At 48.0% G+C, this 17,382-nt stretch overlaps 1 protein-coding gene across 1 annotated transcript in view; it reads left to right on the forward strand.

Moving 5' to 3' along the window:
* The window catches only part of PIEZO1 (piezo type mechanosensitive ion channel component 1), a 178,545-nt gene that overhangs the window by 126,704 nt on the left and 34,459 nt on the right, over positions 1-17,382 (forward strand). The window contains 14 exon segments of the mRNA XM_051974791.1: positions 426-513; positions 4,212-4,309; positions 5,224-5,484; positions 6,388-6,499; positions 7,520-7,701; positions 8,220-8,368; positions 8,920-9,102; positions 9,744-9,856; positions 10,539-10,699; positions 10,810-10,986; positions 13,025-13,150; positions 14,090-14,290; positions 14,915-15,119; positions 15,423-15,527. Coding sequence (XP_051830751.1) covers positions 426-513; positions 4,212-4,309; positions 5,224-5,484; positions 6,388-6,499; positions 7,520-7,701; positions 8,220-8,368; positions 8,920-9,102; positions 9,744-9,856; positions 10,539-10,699; positions 10,810-10,986; positions 13,025-13,150; positions 14,090-14,290; positions 14,915-15,119; positions 15,423-15,527 — 2,161 coding nt within the window.

The raw sequence follows: 17,382 nt of genomic DNA on the forward strand, positions 1-17,382 counted from the left end.
TTTTAGATGGTGTGTTCCCCAGGGAACACTGAAGGCCAGACTCAGGCCAGGCAGAAAGGGTCAGAGAGGGACGTTGTTTAGAGCTGACTCTAGAGCAGGAGATTTTCACCTGGTACCTGTGAACCCCTGAGATCAATTCTCAGGTCCCTGCCTGTCCCTCCGGATTGAGGAGTCTCCTTTTCAGAGGCAGCTAAGTAGTATAGTATATAGCGTCTCACCTGGAGTCAGGAAGACCTGAGTTCAAACTTATCAGCTGCATGACCTGGGCATTCAATCTGTTTGCCTCAGTCTCCTTATCCGTAAAATGGAGCATAATAATAGCTCCTACCTCCTAAGGTTGTTGTAAGGATCAAACTAGTAAAACATTTAGTGCAGTACCTGGCACATAGTAGGTGCTACATAAATGCTATGAATTAATTTTCCAGAATATGCTGCCAGGGAGTCCCACTGATTCCACAGAGAATTGCACCATACACGTCTTGAACAGCCAGACTCCGACCCAGCATCGTCCCGGTAAGAGCCTGAGGGACCGCGGGAGGGGATGGCAGTAAAAGATTCGGTTCTTCGGCTCTCTCTGTCTCTGCCGAGCCACGGCTGGTGACTGTGCTCAGTCCGATTTTCCGACCAGCGGGAAGTTTAGCTAAGAGACCCTCGAGTCCGAATATTATTGGCTGAAAGTTGAGACCTAGTTTCCACCCTAGCTGCGGGGGGTGAGGCTGGCCAGGGTGGTTCCCCCCGCCTTGTCGGGTCACCAGCTCCATCTTCATCAGGGAAAGCCAAACGGCGCGTGCCCTCTTGTGCTCTCTTCCCAGGGCTTCCTCACTCCCTCCCTTCCTCCATTCAGACCCATTTTAGAGAGCCCAGCAGAGGCTCGGGATCGGGAGGGGTCTCGGAGGGTTCTCTGGTTCAGTGTTCGAGGCTGCACGTTCCCAAGGGTCATCCAGCCTCCCGTGGAAGCGGGCGGTGACGCTCCCAGGACAGCCCGCCGGCCTCTTGGATGAGCTCGATTGGCAGCTGAGCTAAATCCACCTCTTGCAGCTTCCCTCCCCTCTTCCCCGATTCTGCCCTCTGTGTCCTGGGCTCTTTCCATGACACCGGGCTCTCTGCCCCGTCTTTTTACCCCAGAGGGACTGGTCTCCCACTCGAACCCTGCTTGGGATGCGTTTTTATTAAGCACAGAACACTGGGAGTCCTTAGGAAGAAGACTTGAGATGGCCAAAGGGCAAGGGGGCGGCATTTGTGGGCAGGAGCGGCCCTCCCGGGCCCCTTCCCGGTCACCAGACGAGGGAGGACGTCCAGTTTGAAGCCTAGTCCTTGGACACTCTCTTTTCTAAATGAATTACTCCCTAATTCGGCTCCTCTGCTGGGAGAGCAGGCTGAGAAGGTCTGCCCTCTGGTGGCCAGCTGAGATCATGCTGCTGCAGGTTGCCTGAATCATGGCCAGTGTGGAAGGGAAAGCACGGGACCCTATCCAGAACAAGGTCTGCCTTAGTTTCCTCATCTGTAAAATGGAGATAATAACGGCACCTCCCACCCAGGACTGTTGCTTTGCCAACCTTAAAATGCTGACTTTTCATTGTTATTCCCTTCTGCCCGACATTTCCTATTTCCCTCTCTTCGCAGACATCTGATTATTATATCTGGAAGAGAACTTAGTCCCCCCCCTTTCATTTTACAGAGTAGGAAAATGAGGCTCAGTAGAAGAAAGTGATTTTCTCCAAATCTTCCAGTAGAAAGCAGCAGGGAGTGGATTTCAACCCAAGTCCTCGGACCCCAAAGTCATTAAGTTTTCTCCTCCTGGTGTTGGCCATTGCTTCTCTCTGAGACTTCCCATATCTGGGGGCCCCCAGGGAGCCCCTGACCTGCAGATGAGAGGCCACTCGGGGAGCGGGGTGGGGGGGGAGGGGCTGCTGCCCATGGAGCCGACTCACAGGGACCCATCTAGAGAATTCCTTTGAATCCGCATCCTCTTCCCTCAAGCCTGGTTTCCTGCCAAGGCTCCAGGCAGACTCCAACTTGAACTTGGCTTGACCCATTCCATTCTCTGGTCACCAGCTCCCATGCCCTCACACTGCATGTGTCTCATGACTGAGACAGGAACGGGGCTCCCGGGCCTCTGTGGCCAGGGCTGGGGGCTGGACCGAAGGGATTGGGAGGTGCTGGGAGTGGGCTGTTCTTTAACAATCATTAGGCCACCCACTGAGTCAGTGAGAGAAAGAAAGTTTGTTCCAGGGAAGAAGCTACTCTTTTTGCTTTATATTATTTTGGGTTTCATTCCCTCTTTTTGATTGATACCCAATTCTATTAGGTAGTTTTTCTTTCCTCCTCCATCTCTTACTTTTCCCCTTCTGCTTCCTCTCTTCCTGTCCTAATCTCCCTTTCCTTCATCTTTGCTTCCACTCCCAACCTAATCATTCTCCTCACTCTTCTTCCTTTATGTGTTTCCCTACTCCCAGAAGGGAGGTGGTGCAGTGGATAAAGCACTGCATCTAGACTTAAGAAGACTTCAATTCTTTTTTTTTTTTTAATAATTATAACTTTTTATTGACAGAACCCATGCCTGGGTAATTTTATTTTTTTTTTAACAACATTATCCCTTGCACTCACTTCTGTTCTGACTTTTCCCCTCCCTCCCTCCACCCCCTTCCCTAGATGGCAAGTAGTCCTATACATGTTAAATATGAGAAGACCTCAATTCAAATCCAGCCTTAGATACAGATAGACACTTAACTTCTGTCTGCCTCAGTTTCCTCATCTATAAAATGGGAAAAATTATAACACCTAATTTATAGGGTTGGAAGGGGCAAAGGAGAAAATATTCGTAATGCTTAGCATAGTGCCTGTCACATAGTAGGAATTTAATAAAGTTTTCCCCTCTTGTAGTAGAGGGTAAGAAAGGAGGGAGATGAGCATTGTCTGAAGCTTAATCTCTTCAGATTTGACTCAAAGAGGAATAGCATAAAAACTACATATAGTTGGGTATAGAAATTTATCTTGCCCTGTAGGGAAATAGGAGAAACAGGAGGGGGAAAAGGAAGGGCTAACTAGGTAGAAAGAATGGCAGAAACAGTAGGAGAAAGGGATAAGTGAAGAGAGAAAGAGTGTTAAAAGGAAAGACAGATTGATGGAGGGGGTGGTCAGAAATAAAACACTACTGAAGAGGGACATAGTGGAAAGAGAAAAAAAGTATAAACAAGGAAAAAAGAGGAAGGAGGGAAACACACAGCTGGTAATCATAACTGTGAATGTGAATGGGATGAAGTCTTCCATAAAACCAAAGCAGATAAGAGTGTATTAAAAAGTAGAATCCTACAATATATTGTTTAAAAGAACACATTTGAATCAGAAAGATATTACATAGAGAAAAGGTAAAAGGCTGGAGCAAAATATATTATGCTTCAGTTGAAGTAAAAAAGCCAGGGACAGCAATACTCATCTCAAACATGGCAAAAGCAAAACTAAATCTAATTAAAAGAGAAAGTACATTTTGCCAAAAGATACCATTAATAATAAAGTAATATCAATACCAAACATATATGCACCACATGGTAGAGCATCCAAATTCTTAGAGAAGAAGATAAGTCAGTTAAAAGAAGAAATAGCAAAACTATACCGTGGGGGAACTGCAACCTCCCCCTCTCAGAATTAGATAAATCTAAACACAAAATAAAGGAGAAAGGAGTTAAGGAGATAGAATCTTAGAAAACAGATATGAGGGACCTCTAGAGAAAATTCAATGGGAACAGAAAGGAATATATCTTTTTCTCAGCATGGCACCTATACAAAACGAACCATATGTTAGGGTACAAATGCTTGTTTCCTTCCTTTTTCCTTCTTCTTTCCTTTCTTCCTTCTTTCCTTCCTTCCTTCCTTTCCATCTTCTGACCTAGCCCCCCCTTCACCTCTTAATTTCCCAGCTTTTGCACAGAAACTATATTTCCAAGGCCAAGCTAATCTGTAATTTTTATCCAACTGTTAGAATGTAATTCATAGGACAGAAATACCTAAGAAATGACTAAGATTAGGAGATACTTAGTTCATTGTATCTCTCTTACTGAGCTTTGACTGTTGGCTTAGACTCTGGAACAATTAGAATATAGGGAACAAAGTCATGGAGAGAGAGGGGAAAAGGAAAAGGGAAAAGATTAACAGCCCGGGTTGGGGGAGTACTCTTCTCTCATCTGCCCCCCTCAATCCTTATTCCTTTTTAGGAAGTAATCAAGCTGAGCCCAGGGAGACCTCACCTCTGCATGCCCTTGGCCATGTCATCATGAACCAGAGCTATGTGTGTGCTCTCATCGCCATGATGGTAAGGAAGTGAGAGCAGGAGACCAGATGGATGGTGCCAGATAGGGATACTTTGCCCATAACCCTGACACAATTGCTAATACTATCAAATCATAAAATGTCATGGTTGGGAGGGACCTAGGGATTTAGAATTTATGAATTGGAAAAGCCATAGGACATGGCACGTCAGGATTGGGAGGACCATAATACAGAGAATATCAGCATTGAAGCAGATTTAAGAGCATCGATTATCAAAGTTGGGAAGGAGAGAATGTCAAACATGGAAGTGACTTTAGAACATAGAATGTCAGAACTGAAAGAGACCTTAGAACAGAGAATGTCAGAATTGGAAGGAACTTTAGAAGAGGAAATTTAAGGACTGGGAAGACCCTTAAATATCATCTTTTTTCAAATTCCTCATTTTGCAGATGAGGAAACCAGAATCCAAAGGGGGCAATTTTTTAGACCATGACCACACAATTAGAGGACAGGGGTCTGAATGAAAATTTAGGTCTCTTACATCCCAGTCTAAAAGTCTTTCCACTAATTTCCTTGATGCTCCAGGGAAAGAAGGTGACATATTTCCTGAAAGCTTGCAGGAAGAGTGCACTCAGGGACCATCCAAATAGACCCATTCTCTTGTCCCTATGTGTAAAATGGTCACAGCTACTGTAGCCACTAAGCATTAGAGTCAGAAGACCTGGGTTTAAAGCCTGTCTCAGCCACTATTATTTACACTATGACTCTGGGGAAATTGTCTAACTTTTTTGATCTCCAATTTCTTTCCCATAAATGAGAGGGCAGAAATGGATGGCTTCATGGGACCCTTCTGCCCCCAGCCACCTGATCCTAGGGCCCCCATAATCAGGAGCCAGGAGAGGCTGTTGATCCCAGCCATTCACTCCCTCCTGGCCTCTGGCCTCTCTGGTGTTCTAGGTGTGGAGCATCACCTATCACAGCTGGCTGACCTTTGTCTTGCTGCTATGGGCCTGCCTCATCTGGATTGTACGGAGCCGTCACCATTTCGCCATGATCTGCTCCCCCTTTATTCTGCTCTATGGGCTGGCCCTCTGCAGTCTGCAGTATGTCTGGGCCATGGACTTGGAGCCTGAGCTCCCCAAGAAGGTTGGCTTCATGAGTTTGCACCAGCTGGGGCTGGAACACAGTCGCTACCCCTGTCTTCACCTGGGTGCCATGGTCAGTACTTGCCCTCTGGGTATCATTCTGGGTGGGGCTGTTTGGTGTGTCAATGTGTTTATCATCATGTGTGCCCCAAAGAATGGGGATGGGGCAATGTATGTGTACTGAATGTATAAGTCATGTGTGAATTCTGTTTGTGCCCCTAAAAGTCCACGTGTATCTCTGTGTTTCAGTATCTGATCATTATAGGAGAAGGGAGAGAATGATGAAGGATTAGGAGAAAGATGAAAGGGGAGGGAGAAAGAAAGAAGAAAGGAGGAGAAGAAGATGAGAGGAAGAAGAAAAGAGAAAGAAAAAGAAAAGGAGAAAAGAAAGAGGAGAAGGGGAAAGGAGAGGAAACAGAAAGAGGAAAGGAGGAGAAGGGGAGGATGGAAAGGAGAAAGGGGAGAGGAGGAGAAAAAGGAAAAAAGAAGAAGAAAAAGAAAAGATGAAGGGGAAAGAAGAGAGGGGGAAGCAGAAAAAAGAAAGGAGGAGAAGGGGAGGATGGAAAAGAGAAAGAAAAGAGAAGGAGAAAAGAAAAGTAGGAGAAGAAAGGGTATAGAGAAAGAGGAAAGAGGAGAAGGGGAAGCAGAAAGAGGAAAGAAGAAGGAAAAGAAGAAAAGAAGGGGAGAGAGGGAAGGGGGAAACAAAGAGAAAAGGAAGAGTAGGGGAGGAGGAAAAGGAGAAAGGGAAGAAAAATAATATATTCCCCTCAGGCACAGTTTGCCTGTGAGTGAAGGAGGCACCCTCATTCTCCTCCTCAGCTTCCCTTCCCCCCATCTCCCCACTTCCCAGCTTGGACCCCAGGCCTCAGTCCATAGGAGCACTGGAAAGACAGTTTCAAGTGGTGGGAACTGTGCTAAGTATCCAGAAAATCTAGTCATTCCTCTACTGACCCTTCCCCTTCTCCTGGCCCCCTAGCTGCTTTGCACTTTGACCTTTTGGCTCCTGCTGCGCCAGTTTGTGAAGGAGAAGCTACTTAAAAAGAAGCAGCCTCCAGCCACCCTCAGAGAGGTCACTGTGAGTGAATTTGGTGAGTGGGGGTCCTGGGGATGGATTTCAGCCCGGGTCCTCAAGAGGTGCAGCTCTAGCCAAGACTCCCTGGGATTGGGAAAGGGATTGGGGAGTGGAGCTGGGGGTGGTGGTAGTGATGGTTAGGGACCGAGGTTGAGGGAGAGACCAAGTTTTCCTTCGCAGACCATAGAGCCCAGGCAGCCTCAGATCATGGCTACTGCAGAATATCAGAGTTGACCTTTTAATTAGGCCAAGCCCCTCATTTTATAAAGGAAGAAATAAGCCCATAGAAGGGTCCTCTGCTCTAGAAAACCTAGGACCACTAACTCCCATTCCAGTGATCAAGTTCAAGGGCTCTGCCATGTCTCAGAGATGGATTGTTGCTCTACCCTAAATGCCCTTGCAGGAGGTCTGGATAAAGAACTAGATACGCGCCAGCAGGAGGTAGTAGTAGAGAGAGCACTGGCTCTGGGGACACAGATGTGGATTCAGATCCCCTCCCTGGCTCTCAGTTTTCTCACTGTAAAGTGAGGGAGCTGGACTGATGGTCTCTGAGATCCATCCCTTCCAGCCCTAGATTCAGAATCTAATGTGAGCACAGAGTTGAGTACTGGTCCGGGCAGGAAAATTCTCTCTGACCAGGAAGAGGCTTGGGCAATTCACAACTTCTGGGAGAGCCAGTTTATCTTTAAGAGGATAAAACTTCTTGCCCTGCCTCCTTCACAGGGATGTCGAGGGGGCTAATATGAATTAAATTCTCTGTACCATTAACCCACCGGAATTCAGTAAACATTGATTGAGCACCTACTTTGTGCTGGAGCTGTCCTTGGTGCTGAAGCTAGTTAACAAACACAAAACCAAATGGTCACAGCCCTGCAGGAGCCCACGTTCCCCAATGCCGGCATAGGGTAGGCTCATGATAGATGTTCGTTGGGGGCTTTGTGAGGGGAAGGAAGCCTTGTTCGGCTTGGCTGGGCAGCACCTCCTTGGTCATCTCTTTTGGGCTACGAGCCTAATTTTTGTCCTGCCCTGATTTCAGGAGAACACACCCGGACTCGGATGTTACTCAAGAAATTAGGGGAGTTGGTGACAGACTTTTATGCCAAGTATTGGATCTACGTCTGCGCCGGCATGTTTATCGTGGTCAGCTTTGCTGGACGCCTTGTGGTCTACAAAATTGTCTACATGTTTCTCTTCCTGCTCTGCCTCACCCTATTCCAGGTACCATGACTGAGGGGACCATGATCCCACTTTTATCTTCCCTCTTTTGGCCTGCTCTGTCTCACTCACTCAAATCCCTGAGTTCTAACCCTCCTCTGCCTTTTAGTGGGCAGACAAATTTACCCACTGATCACGGTTCCCAGGTCCAGCATCTGATTCCCTGTGCCCACGGGAGTTCTGGTCCCTATTGCAGTCAGAATCCCAGGAAAACTACCCAAAAGGAAATTTTAAAAGTCAGGAAGAGGGAATTCTCTCAAGATCTGGTTAGATCTGGATGAAACTGGTTTTTACTAATACAGTTAACAAATATGACAAAGTTAAGAATCAGAGCAGGGTGACCCCATCTCTTGCATATCCTTCTGCTGCTGTTGGGATATTTGTCAGTCTGTAGCCCTAGTCTGCAGTCTATATAGGATGGAGCTTCCCACCCCTCCCCCCCCCCCCAGCTTTGGGCTATGTGTTTGCCCTGTCTCTTGGGTGGGTTTCTACTGGTCTGATGCTGTGTTTTCACCCTACAGGTCTATTACAGCCTATGGCGCAAGCTGCTAAAGGTGTTCTGGTGGCTGGTGGTGGCGTACACCATGCTGGTGCTGATTGCTGTCTACACCTTCCAGTTCCAGGATTTCCCCATGTACTGGCGCAATCTGACCGGCTTCACTGATGAGCAGTAAGTCTTGCTGGTGGGGGTCCCAGACTGCCCTGTGTTCTCAGCCTTGCCTCACTGAGTCAGGCATCTGGCGCCGAGCACGATCACCAAACCTCTAGCCCAAGACTGGCCCTAACCAGTTGGCCCTTGTCACCCATTCTCACCTGGGCTTTGTGGAGCTGACTCAAGGTCTGCTCTGGGACTGGGGGCAAGCTCGACTTCTCCCCCTGGCTCTGCCCTCACAGATTCCCAGGTGGGGCATGGAGGTGGTGAGGGCAGGGAGAGGGAGTTTCCCATCTGGGCTTTGGGGCTGGTGAGAAGTTCTCATTGAGGGCATGTGGGAGGCAAGGATGGTGGCAGCCGCCCAGACTGGCTGGAGCAGGATCTCTAGGATGAGGCTGCGGGGATGGGGAGCATCTGTCTCTGCTGGGATGCAGGGAGGAGGGGTTCTCCTCTGTACAGGATATTTGTGTGTGAGCTCATGTGTGAGCATAGTGAGGTCTCCCAGTCCTCATATCCGTGATGCTGGGCAGACTAGTGACAGCCTGTGCTCAATTTATCCTCCCCGGCAGATTACAAGACCTTGGGTTGGAGCAGTTCAGCGTCTCCAAGCTCTTCTACAGCATCCTCATCCCTGGCTTCTTCCTCCTCGCCTGCATCCTCCAGCTGCACTACTTTCACCGGCCTTTTATGCGCCTCACTGACCTGGAGCACATCCCACCCCCGAGCAGCCACCACCAGCTGTGGGCTCAGAGGTATCCCTGAACCACAAATGTCTCCTTCCTCCCCATCCGGGGCTCCTGGGCGTACAGCCATACAATGTGTGTGTTGGGGAGAGATACACCCTCCCTCCCTCTCCCCCCAGTAACCAAACCTCAGATTTGGAATCAGAGGACTAGGGTTGAATCTCAGTTCTGCAAATAGTCAATCAATACGTCAAGCACTTATTAAGTGACTACTGTTTGCCAGACACAGTGCTAAGGAAGCTCTGAGGAAGCAAAGCAAAGTACAGTCCCTGCCTTCAAGGACTTCACAGTCAAATAAGAGTCTTCATGGTAGTGGCTAGCTCTCCCCAAAGCAACTACACTGATCTGAAGGGAAAATACTAGAATGGGGGGGGGGGGTGTCCCCTGGAAATGCTTCCTGCTGAAGGCATTTGAGCTTTTTGAGAAAAAAAAGTCGGGTTCTGAGAGATTGAGTGTTTTAGACATTCAGGAGAAAGTCAGCCACTGGGCAGCTGCCATTGGGATCAGCCCCTGAGGTCAACTCATGTAAATCTGCCTGCTCTCTTCCTCCTCCTTTTCCTCTTCCTCCTCATCTTCCTTCTCTTCCTTCTCCTCCTCCCCTCCCCCCCTTCCTCTAATTGGCTTTTCCCCTGATTGTTCTTGGTCTGCAGGCAGGAGGAGGACAGCCGGGCTCTGCTGCAGGATGAGGAGGGGGCCCCCAGGGAGGAACCCGGTGGGGTCGGCTCTGGCCCCGACCCAGACAACGCTGACTCAGAGTGCAAAGGTGACCACTGAGCCGAGGAAGGGTAGGGGGGATGCGGGATGCTTCGGCAGCCCTTCTAATAAGAAGAGACCATATCAGGCTTTGAGAATGGGCAGGACAGAAACAGCCCCTGGACTTGATTTCCAGTTCAGCCACTTAATCTGTGTGACTTTGGCCAGGTCATTGCAACTCTCAGGGCCTCAGTTTCTCCCCCTGTAAAATGTGGGAGTTGGGTTCTAATCCCATCCCACTAAGGGGGTGAGAAGGGCTTTCTGAGGGAAAAGATCTGCCGGGGTTTTTGCTCCAGGGGCAGATCTAGCGGCAGAGGGCAGGAGGGGGTGGAAATGGATCAGTTCCCATTTGTGAGGACCTACTGTGTGCCAGGAGCCCTGCTAAGCCCTGGGGCTACTAAAAGGCCAAAGGCAATCCCAGTCCCCCAGGAGATGATAATTGAAGGGCAGAGGGATCCGCTGCCCAAAGTGGGACGTCCTGCCCCCGAGAGGCAGCGAGGCGGGGCCTCAGAGGCTGGTGGGCCCTTCCCGAGGCTGCTTCCCAGAAGGCTGCTACTCCCATGTAATGCCCGGGGTTCGAGTCCTGCCCCTAACCTGCCCCGGCCGGGGCCACAGCCCGATGAGAAGAGGGGAGCCGCAGCCTCCCCCGCCCCTCGACCAACCGCTGCTCCCGCCCTCCCTCCCCCGCACAGATTTGCCCAGTAAGTGGGGCCTGGTGGCCGAGCGGCTGATGGTGCTCGCGGGCCGCTTCTCCGACATGCTGACCCAGGTGCAGGTGTTCGTCCGGCGCCTGCTGGAGCTCCACATCTTCAAGCTGGTGGCCCTATACACGGTCTGGGTGGCGCTGAAGGAGGTGAGGGGCCGGGGCGGGCCGGGGCGGGCCGGGCCCCCCAGGCAGCCAGGGGCGCTTTGGGGGTGGGCGGGAAGGGGGCGTTCCTCCCCAGCTCTGGGCCTCCCCCGCAGGTGTCGGTGATGAACTTCCTGTTGGTGGCGCTATGGGTGTTTGCCCTGCCCTACCCCCGCTTCCGCCATATGGCCTCCTGCCTCTCCACCATCTGGACCTGCATCATCATAGTCTGCAAAATGCTCTACCAGCTTAAGATTGTCAGCCCCTATAAGTACTCCAGCAACTGCACTGAGGTTCGCAGAGCGATGGGGGGCAGGGGGGGAGGGAGGGTGATGGGGCAGGGGGAGGGAGGGAGGGAGGGAGGGTGATGGGGCAAGGGGAGGGAGGGAGGGAGGGTGATGGGGCAGGGGGAGGAAGGGAGGGTGATGGGGCAGGGGGGGAGGGAGGGAGGGTGATGGGGCAGGGGGAGGGAGGAAGGAAAGGTGATGGGGCAAGAGGGAGAAAGAGTTTCCAATCTCCATGCTCTCTACTTCTGGGCTTCCTCACTGGGCCTTAAACCCATTCCTCCTGTGCTTTGGCAGAAATTTGCCCTATATGTGAGTGTAGTAGGCAGCCCCAAATATACCTTCTCTCCATTTGTCATCGTGCCCCACCTATATAGTTCATTACTTTGGACCTTGAAGACATGATGAATTTACCATTGAGATACTAATGCCTCACACACAGCTATTCTTTATGACAAAATAAAGAAGTTTTTAAAGAAAAGAAAAAGGAGAGAGAATGCCTTATCCCTAAAACTCTTAAGCTAGGAATTACATATATATTATACACACACACACACACACACACACACACGCATACATGTGCACACAAACATGCACACATATCTATACACACATACATATACACATGCACATGCATAGGTTTGTCCTCCAAACACACAACTATATATGTGTATAGTATATGTGTATACATATTTGCTTTTTTATTATTAATATTTTATTTTTCTAAATACATAGGAAAGATAGTTCTCAACATTCATCTTTGCAAAATCTTGTGTTCCAAATTTTTCTCCCCTCCTCTCCCCTTTTCCTCCCCCTTGGATAGCAAGTAATCTGATACCAGTTTGGCACATACAGGTCCCTTTCCCTTCTTTAGTATCTCTTTGGGGTATAAGCCCAGTAGTAGCACTTAAGCCAGGAATTCTTAACTGAATGAATGAACTTTAAGAAAAAATTTTAATAACAGTATTTCTTGTTTTTCTTTTTCAATTTTCAATTTTTTGACCTTTTTAAATTACATTTCAATATAACGGTTTTCTTTGTAATCCTATGACTTTTATTTTATCGTTATTCTGAGAAGGATCCCATAAACCTCACTAGACTGTCATAGGACTCCATGATTCAAAAAACATTTATGAGCCTGTGCTATAAATCATTAATGATTATTAATATTGTGGGAAGGGAATGAAGAATGGGATTAGGACAACTACCTGAGGGCCCGGTCTTGTGGAAATAGGACAACTTCTCTACTTCTCCATGGCCTCTATTTCCCCTACTTCCTTTGTACTGGCTTCCCTTGTACTGTCACTATAATGGAAAGATCCTGTCAAAAGGCCTGGTCTTGAGTTCCTATGTCCCTCATTTACTAGCCGTGTGACTTTGGGCAAAGTGACTTTGGATAAGAACTTTCTCTCCTGAGGAAACTCAGGATGCAAACCTGCCCCTACTTATGTCCCATGGGCTGGCTCCTATAGGACTAAAACCCACAGATTGAGGGCTCTGACTGCCTCACTCTGATGTAGATGAAACAGTTTGTAGCCCCTGCCCTGCCTACCTCACAGGATTATTGTGAGAATAAAATATAGAGAATCACAGAGCATTATGGAGTTACACATACACAGGTACATATATATACACATACACACATGCAAAAACACATATACACATGCAGGCATATATATGTATAGATACATATTACCTCTCTGGAGCCTTGAGGACCTCCACAGCCAGTCTTGGACCCCTTCAATCACTCACAGCCAGCCTTAAAGTCTGCAAAAACTCCCTAGAATTTGGAGTTCCCTGGCAGATTGAGTATTGTCAGTCACTCCCTGGGAATTATGGGCTCCCTCCCCAGGTGTCTGCTCCCTGTCCAGCACCAGACCTGCCCAGTGAGATGGCCAGTGTGGGGGGAGTATGCAGTGGGGTGTGTTTGGCGGTTTCAGAAAGAACCCCTCTCTTTCTGCCCCTGAAGGGGTGCTTAACCTATGGAGAGAGGCTCTCTGCATGTTGCTGTATCACAGACTGAACTTCATTCCCCTTGTACATATAGCCACTCCTCAACAGCACCAACCTAGAGAAGTCCGAGATCAGCAGTTCGGTGCTCTACCAGAAGCCGGTGGACCCTGCCAACTGGTTTGGGATCCGCAAGGACGGCTCTAACCTTGGTTACATCCAGGTGGGTGAACTGGAGAATGGCTCAAGTGCCTTCTCCTAGGAGGAGCCTTCAGAGAGGCGGGGCCCTCCCCATCACTAAGACCAAAGATCATGTGATCTTAAGCCAGCAGCAGAGAAGAGACCTGGGCTTTATGGAAGGAAAGTTACTGTTTAGCAAGTTGGGTGACTTTGGGCAAGAAGTTTAGCCCTCTGAGTTTCAGAATCTGGGAGGAAAAGGGTCCAAAAGATCTATATTCAAATCCTGACTTTACTATTTGTTATCAATATGAAGCTGGGCTGGCTCTTTAAATCTTGAGCCTCAGTTTCCTTCTCAAGAAAATGAGGAGATTGGATGGCTGAGTTCTAAGATCCTTCTTGGCTCTAAATCTTGTATTCTTGTAAGAGGGGCCTGATAGCTTCTGCTCTGCCTAGGTGGTAGAGTGGATAGAGAGCTGGACTTAGAGTCAGAAAAAAAAAACTGACTTGCTGTGTGACTCTCAGCAAATCACTTCTCTCTGCCTCAGTTTCCTCATCTGTAAAATAGGGATAATAATAGGATTTACCTCCTAGGGTTGTTGTAAGGATCGAGATAATAATTACAAAAAAGTTTATGTGCCTGCTATATAGAAAGCATTATATAAATGTTAATCATTATTATTATTATTAAAGATCACAATCATATTAATTGCTAGCATTTAAAGGTTTTGCAAAGCTCTTTACTAACTGATACAATAACTCTGTGAAAGAGGTTCTATAAGTACTCCCATTTTACAGATGAGAACATTAAGTTGGTTGTAAGGATCTGATTGAATGACTGAAACGATAGGAAGGTGCTTTGAAAAGCTGCAGGGGCTTTCTGGAGGAGAGATGTTGTTACTGTTATTAATTGATATCAGTCTCAGTCACTGGTCAGAGGCAGGGATATGACGGGTCCCATGCCGACTGAAATCCTTGTCTCCAGAATCACCTGCTGATCCTCCTCTTGTTGGTGTTCGAGGCTATTGTGTACCGCCGCCAAGAATATTACAGAAAACAGTACCAGGTGGCCCTGCCACCTGCCCAGATTGTCTGCCCTGAGGGTACCCGACACCACCTGGACCAGGGCCTCCTCAGCTGTATCAAGTACTTCATCAACTTCTTCTTCTATAAATTTGGCCTGGAGGTGAGTGGGCTTGAGCTGACTGACCATGAATGGTTCAAGGGCTTCTCCTGGGGCAAGGGGGATGCCAAGAAGCCCCTACAGCATGTCCCTGTGGCTCAATCAAACCCAAGGCTGAAGGGGTCATGGGGCAGTCGTAATATCATTTTCAAGTGCATCCGACTGGCTGGATGTGGCTTTCTTCGCTAAGCTGGAATCACTTTGTCCAAGGATCTCCAACACTTCCTGGGTTGCCTCTGATTTCAATCCCACAGAGCTTTGAAACGCTAGTAACGCTCCATGATCCTCCATACTTTTTGTATTCTGTCTGATCATATCAACCAAATACCAGAGACCAGCAAGCAAGCAAGGACGGGTTTTAGTTTTTGTAGCCCTGGTTCCTGTTTTCTCTTAAGTCTACCTTCATTTAGCTTAGGACTTAGTGGGTCGATGAAGAGATGAGAAAGAGGGAGGGACAGAAAATATATTTTTGTTAATTGAAGAAAAATGTAACTTATAAAAAGGTCCAACGTCTAAGCTAGGTGAGAGCCGACCTGTTGAGTATTGCCGGGCTCAGTATCCATTTTCGTACACCTGAGTGCTGCATGTCCCACCTCATCCCTAATAGCCTCTTCTCCCTGCCTCCAGATCTGCTTCCTGATGACGGTAAATGTGATTGGCCAACGCATGAACTTCATGGTGATCCTCCATGGCTGTTGGCTGGTTGCGATCCTCACTCGCCGGCGCCGGGAAGCTATTGCCCGTCTTTGGCCCAAATACTGCCTCTTCTTGGCTGTGTTCCTACTCTACCAATATCTACTATGTGTGGGCATCCCCCCTGCCCTCTGCATTGGTGAGGGCTCTGTGTGTGAGTGTGTATGTAAAGGAGAGACAGAGACAGGCACTCCCTTCGGGTGGGTCCTCGAAGTAAAAGGTTATTGCAAAACTCCTCTTTCTCTCAGGGGCAGGAATTGGGTAAGGAAAGGGGAAAAGGCAGCATGGAAGTGGGAAAACTGGGAGACAAAAAAGAGCCCAGGGCTGAGGAAAACTTTGGGGGATAGAGACTGGCTGGGAGTGAGGGATGGGGGATGGTCTAACTTGAAGCATCCTCGGCTTTTGGATGCCCATTGCATGGAAAAATGTATCTTGCCTTTAGATTACCCATGGCGCTGGAGCAGCACCATTCCCATGAACTCTGCACTCATCAAGTGGCTGTACCTGCCCGATTTCTTCATGCGTCCCAACTCTACTAATCTCATCAGTGAGTAGCCATGCATCCTTGTTCTGAGAGCATCTTCTCCATAGCTGGGGTTCTTGTAGACATGTCTCATGCCCAAGTGGGGTGGTGGCCGATAAAGCCCCCAAATGGGAGATGTATATTATTATTATTGGTTGTTATTAAGAGTAATGGCAGCTATTTAGTATAGTGACTAGAGCACTGGGCTGGGCAGGAAGATTCATCTACATAAGTTCAAATCTGGTCTCAGACACTTACTAGCTGGGTGACTCTGGCCTTTGCCTCAGTTTCCTGATCTGTAAAATGAGCTTGAGAAGGATATGGCAAACAACCCTATTATTTTTGCCAAGAAAACGCAAAAGGAGGCACAAAAATAGGACCAACTGGAACAATTCATTAACATTAATAATAGACTTCCGGCCAAGATGGCGGAGAGGAAATACACTTCTGTGTAATCTCCGTGTTTTTCTCTCACTATTCATTTCATTTCATGCCTCTGAATTAATGCTCGACTGAAAAAAAAACCATACAATTACTTACCAAGAGAAACCATCCTTGAGACTCGTCAAGAAAGGTCTGTTTTTGCGCGAGGGCGGGGACGGTATTTGGAAGCAGTCTGCGGGTAGCAGCAGCTGCAACCAGAGCACAGAAAGCAGCTCAGAACCGGGTGGAGCGGAGAGGGGGTAGGACCGCAGCCGTCTCTGCGGTGAGAGCTTTGCTATAGGAGCAAGTCAGCAGCCCAGCAGAGAAGCTAAAAACACCGGGGGTGAAGAATACAATCCCAAACAGCTGGAGTTTCTAGGGACCTGGCCACCCCTCCCCCACAGTGTCTTAGCCCGCTCGGATCTCAGAGCGCTCGGATCTCAGCGCGCAGGCGCCATAGCACAGTAGGACCCGTGCCTCACGAATACCCTGCCCCTCCCCCAAAGAAAGCAGCCTCCATTCAAGGGGTTTTTTTTCCTTCTGTTTCTTTGATAGTTTGTCTTTGATAAATAGACAGAATGAGCAAGAAACTGAAAAAGAATTTAACCCTGGACAGCTTTTATACAGATAAAGAGCAGACTCCAAACCCTGAGGAGACTAAAAACAAACAGTCCCCAGGTGAATCCCCGAAGGAGGAGACCTTATATCCCTCAGCACAGATGAATCTCATGGAAGAAATTAAAAAGGCTCTCACAAGGGAGCTAGAAGAAAAATGGGAAAAGGAGAGGGAGGCTCTGCAAAAGGAGAGGGAGGCTTGGCAAAAGAGCCTGGAGAAGTCAGTTAAAGAGAGAGTGGATAAAGAAACCAAATCCTTGAAAAATAGGATTAGTGAACTGGAAACAGAAAACAGCTCTCTAAAAAACAAAATTGGCGAAATGGAAAAAAATTCCACAGAACAAAAGAACTCAATTGGACAATTAGAAAAAGATCTTAAAAAAGTGAGTGAAGAAAATACCTCACTGAAAATCAGGGTCGAACAATTGGAATTGAATGACTCGAGGAGACAAGAAGAATCAGTCAAGCAAATCCAAAAAAATCAAACAATGGAAAAGGATGTGAAATACCTTCTGGGGAAGACAACAGACCTGGAAAACAGATCCAGGAGAGACAACCTGAGAATCATCGGACTTCCAGAAAAGTATGATGAAAAAAAAAGCCTGAACACTATCTTCCAGGAAATTATCAAAGAGAACTGCCCAGAAGTCATAGAAACAGAAGGTAAAATAGACATTGAAAGAATTCATCGATCCCCTACTGAAAGGGATCCTAAAATCAAAACACCAAGGAATATAGTGGCCAAATGCCAGAACCCTCAGGCAAAGGAAAAAATACTGCAAGCGGCTAGAAAAACCCAATTCAAGTATCAAGGAGCCACAATAAGGATCACCCAGGATCT

This window comes from Antechinus flavipes, chromosome 2, assembly GCF_016432865.1.
Source record: "Antechinus flavipes isolate AdamAnt ecotype Samford, QLD, Australia chromosome 2, AdamAnt_v2, whole genome shotgun sequence".
Classification (NCBI taxonomy): domain Eukaryota; kingdom Metazoa; phylum Chordata; class Mammalia; order Dasyuromorphia; family Dasyuridae; genus Antechinus; species Antechinus flavipes.